Raw genomic sequence first — 2,405 nt, 5'->3', positions numbered from 1 at the left:
AAAATAGTAGAAGTCACTCTACAGTATGCGGGCCAGATCTGGGCCACATCAGTAAATAAGAATCATTTTACAGGGTGTGGGCTGCATCTGGGCCAGAGGAAATTGTCCTCTGGTTTTCAGTGTGTGGGCCAGTTTTGAGAACTGGTTTTCAGAACTGGGCCAGAAGTGAAGCAAGGTTGTGGCCCAGAGGTGAGCCAGACACATTTTGCTATGCACCGTGATTGATGAATGATACCAACTTAACTTACACCTTACCACTGTTGTTTGATGAACTCTTGAAAAACGGAGAGAGAGAGAAATGAAAACGGAGGGAGAAAAAGGAAAACAATAATAGGCGCTAATAGAAACGCAAGTGGAACCGCGAATAACAAGCTAAGCAGCTAACGAATGCAACTGGTGTGGTCAGCTAACGAATGCAACCCAGTGCTTTGAGGGGGCCCTGTGGCAAACGGGCCGAGAAGGACCCTATCCACCCCCTCCGGAACACGACCGTGAATGGACCGAGGGGGACCCACCTCGTATCTCACACCGGCCCCAAGCCAGGTAAGGAGGTAATTTAGGTGTAATATTAAAAGCAGAGCATTTCCTTAGCTGTTAGTTCAGAGTTCATGCAGTTTTTGGACGGCAAAAATATGTATATATATGATTGTACATGATTTGCTAAAAGCTTTTATGTTAATTAATTCAATAGCTAATTTATGTATCATATTCTGTCTTATTTATGTTTGGATGACTCTGGCCTGAATAAGGAGTGTTATTTTCACTTGTGATAGATGAAAAAAAAAAAAAAGAGTGACATACTGTAATTCAGTAAATGCAGTAGTGCTACTCATGGAGAAAACAGATGACACATTGAATTTTTGTTGCTTTATTCTTTTATTATATTGACTCTTATATTATAGTTACATGTATATCATAGTCATATGATATGCTATATCATATATTACTTATATATTATGTATCATAATTACTTGTTATTAGTATTAACTTCATCTTTCTGATGTGAATATTTGGTCACAAACAACAAATTACTGCTATACATTATTTAAAACATCAAAATAGGATTTCTTTTTTAAACAAACTTTTTTAAACATGCTTAAAACTTACATTAGCACTAAATCATTAGCACATTTAAAGAAAATATGCATATTGAATTACAACGATTATTTGTTTATTTTATAAATGACTGCATTTGTAATAAAAAGTGTTAACTGTCAAGTGGTGTTAACTTTACTTTTATAAATCATTTTAAATAGTCCCTGTCTTATTTCCTTGACTTGCAAACCATATATTATGGGATTCAAGAATGGAGGAATAACATGGAACATTATACTGGATAGTTTTCTTTGTTCAGAGAGTTCAGGAAAACGATGAAGAAAAATGGTTACAAATCCAGAAACCATCATGATTACATAAACAGTTAGGTGTGTGCTGCAGGTTTTTATGGCTTTGCTGTTAGTTGCTTTGTTTTTGCTTTTGAAGCATACTATTGCTATTCTGAGATATGTTAAAGCCACACTCCCCAATGAGGTTGTTAGTAAAACCACAGTAAAAGTTAAGCCATATATATTGTTAATCACTGTACTTTCACAGGAAAGTTTAAATAGTGAAGCATTGTCACAAAAGTGGTTTGGAATAAATGATCTGCAGTGAGAAAGACGCACACTGAGGCTGATTAGAATTCCTACCAGCACTAATGCAATACCCCAGGCTCCTGCTGACAGTTTAACCACCATAATATTGGTCATTATTGTTGGGTATCGCAGTGGATTGCATATGGCCACATATCTGTCAAAGGCCATGATCATTAGAATAGTGTGGCATGTTGTTCCATATACATGTCCATAATAAGCTTGCATAACACACTCCACATATGTGATGTAACGCTCAGATGGGTCTGTTAAAATATATCTCATCAAGTAAGGCAAAAGAATGGCTGTCCCTAATATATCATTGAGCGGCAAGTTGCAGAAAACAATGTGCATAGGCTGGTGTAAGCTCTTTTCCAATGAGATCTGAATCAAAATCCAAATATTAGAAACCATAATAAATATGTAAGCAATCAAAAGAAGACTAAATGCAAGATGCTTGGACTGATTTGTAACTGGCAGCCCCTCCAATAAAAGTATGCTGTATCTGAATGTCAAGTTGTCCATCTGTGACCTAAATGAAGCATACAGGGCCGTGCTTTTCCAAAACCACTGTATAAGCCTCGTAGATCGTAGAGACAGTGGACTGTGGTTTCTACGATCTGCTTATGCCTATGATGTTTTTGGGAAACACAGCCCAGGCAGAACAAAGAGTCAGAACAGGACTTGCAATGCAATTACGATATCAAATTAATACACAGGCAAAAAAGCAGAAAAAAAAAAAAGATTTCTAATGTTGAAATAACTTAAAAATAA

General features: G+C 36.5%; 1 protein-coding gene across 1 annotated transcript; it reads right to left on the bottom strand.

The window, feature by feature from the left end:
• Positions 1–1,214: 1,214 nt before the first annotated feature.
• Positions 1,215–2,156, bottom strand: LOC306862238 (olfactory receptor 13H1-like; the record flags this gene model as incomplete). Its single annotated transcript, XM_079404985.1, has 1 exon — positions 1,215–2,156. The coding sequence occupies one exon, from the start codon at positions 2,154–2,156 to the stop codon at positions 1,215–1,217; it is 942 nt and encodes a 313-aa protein (XP_079261111.1).
• Positions 2,157–2,405: the final 249 nt, after the last annotated feature.

Source organism: Barbus barbus (assembly GCF_936440315.1).
Source record: "Barbus barbus genome assembly, chromosome: 43".
NCBI lineage: Eukaryota > Metazoa > Chordata > Actinopteri > Cypriniformes > Cyprinidae > Barbus > Barbus barbus.
The sequence above is the reverse complement of the archived record's forward strand: the minus strand, read 5'-3'. Positions and strand labels throughout refer to the sequence as shown.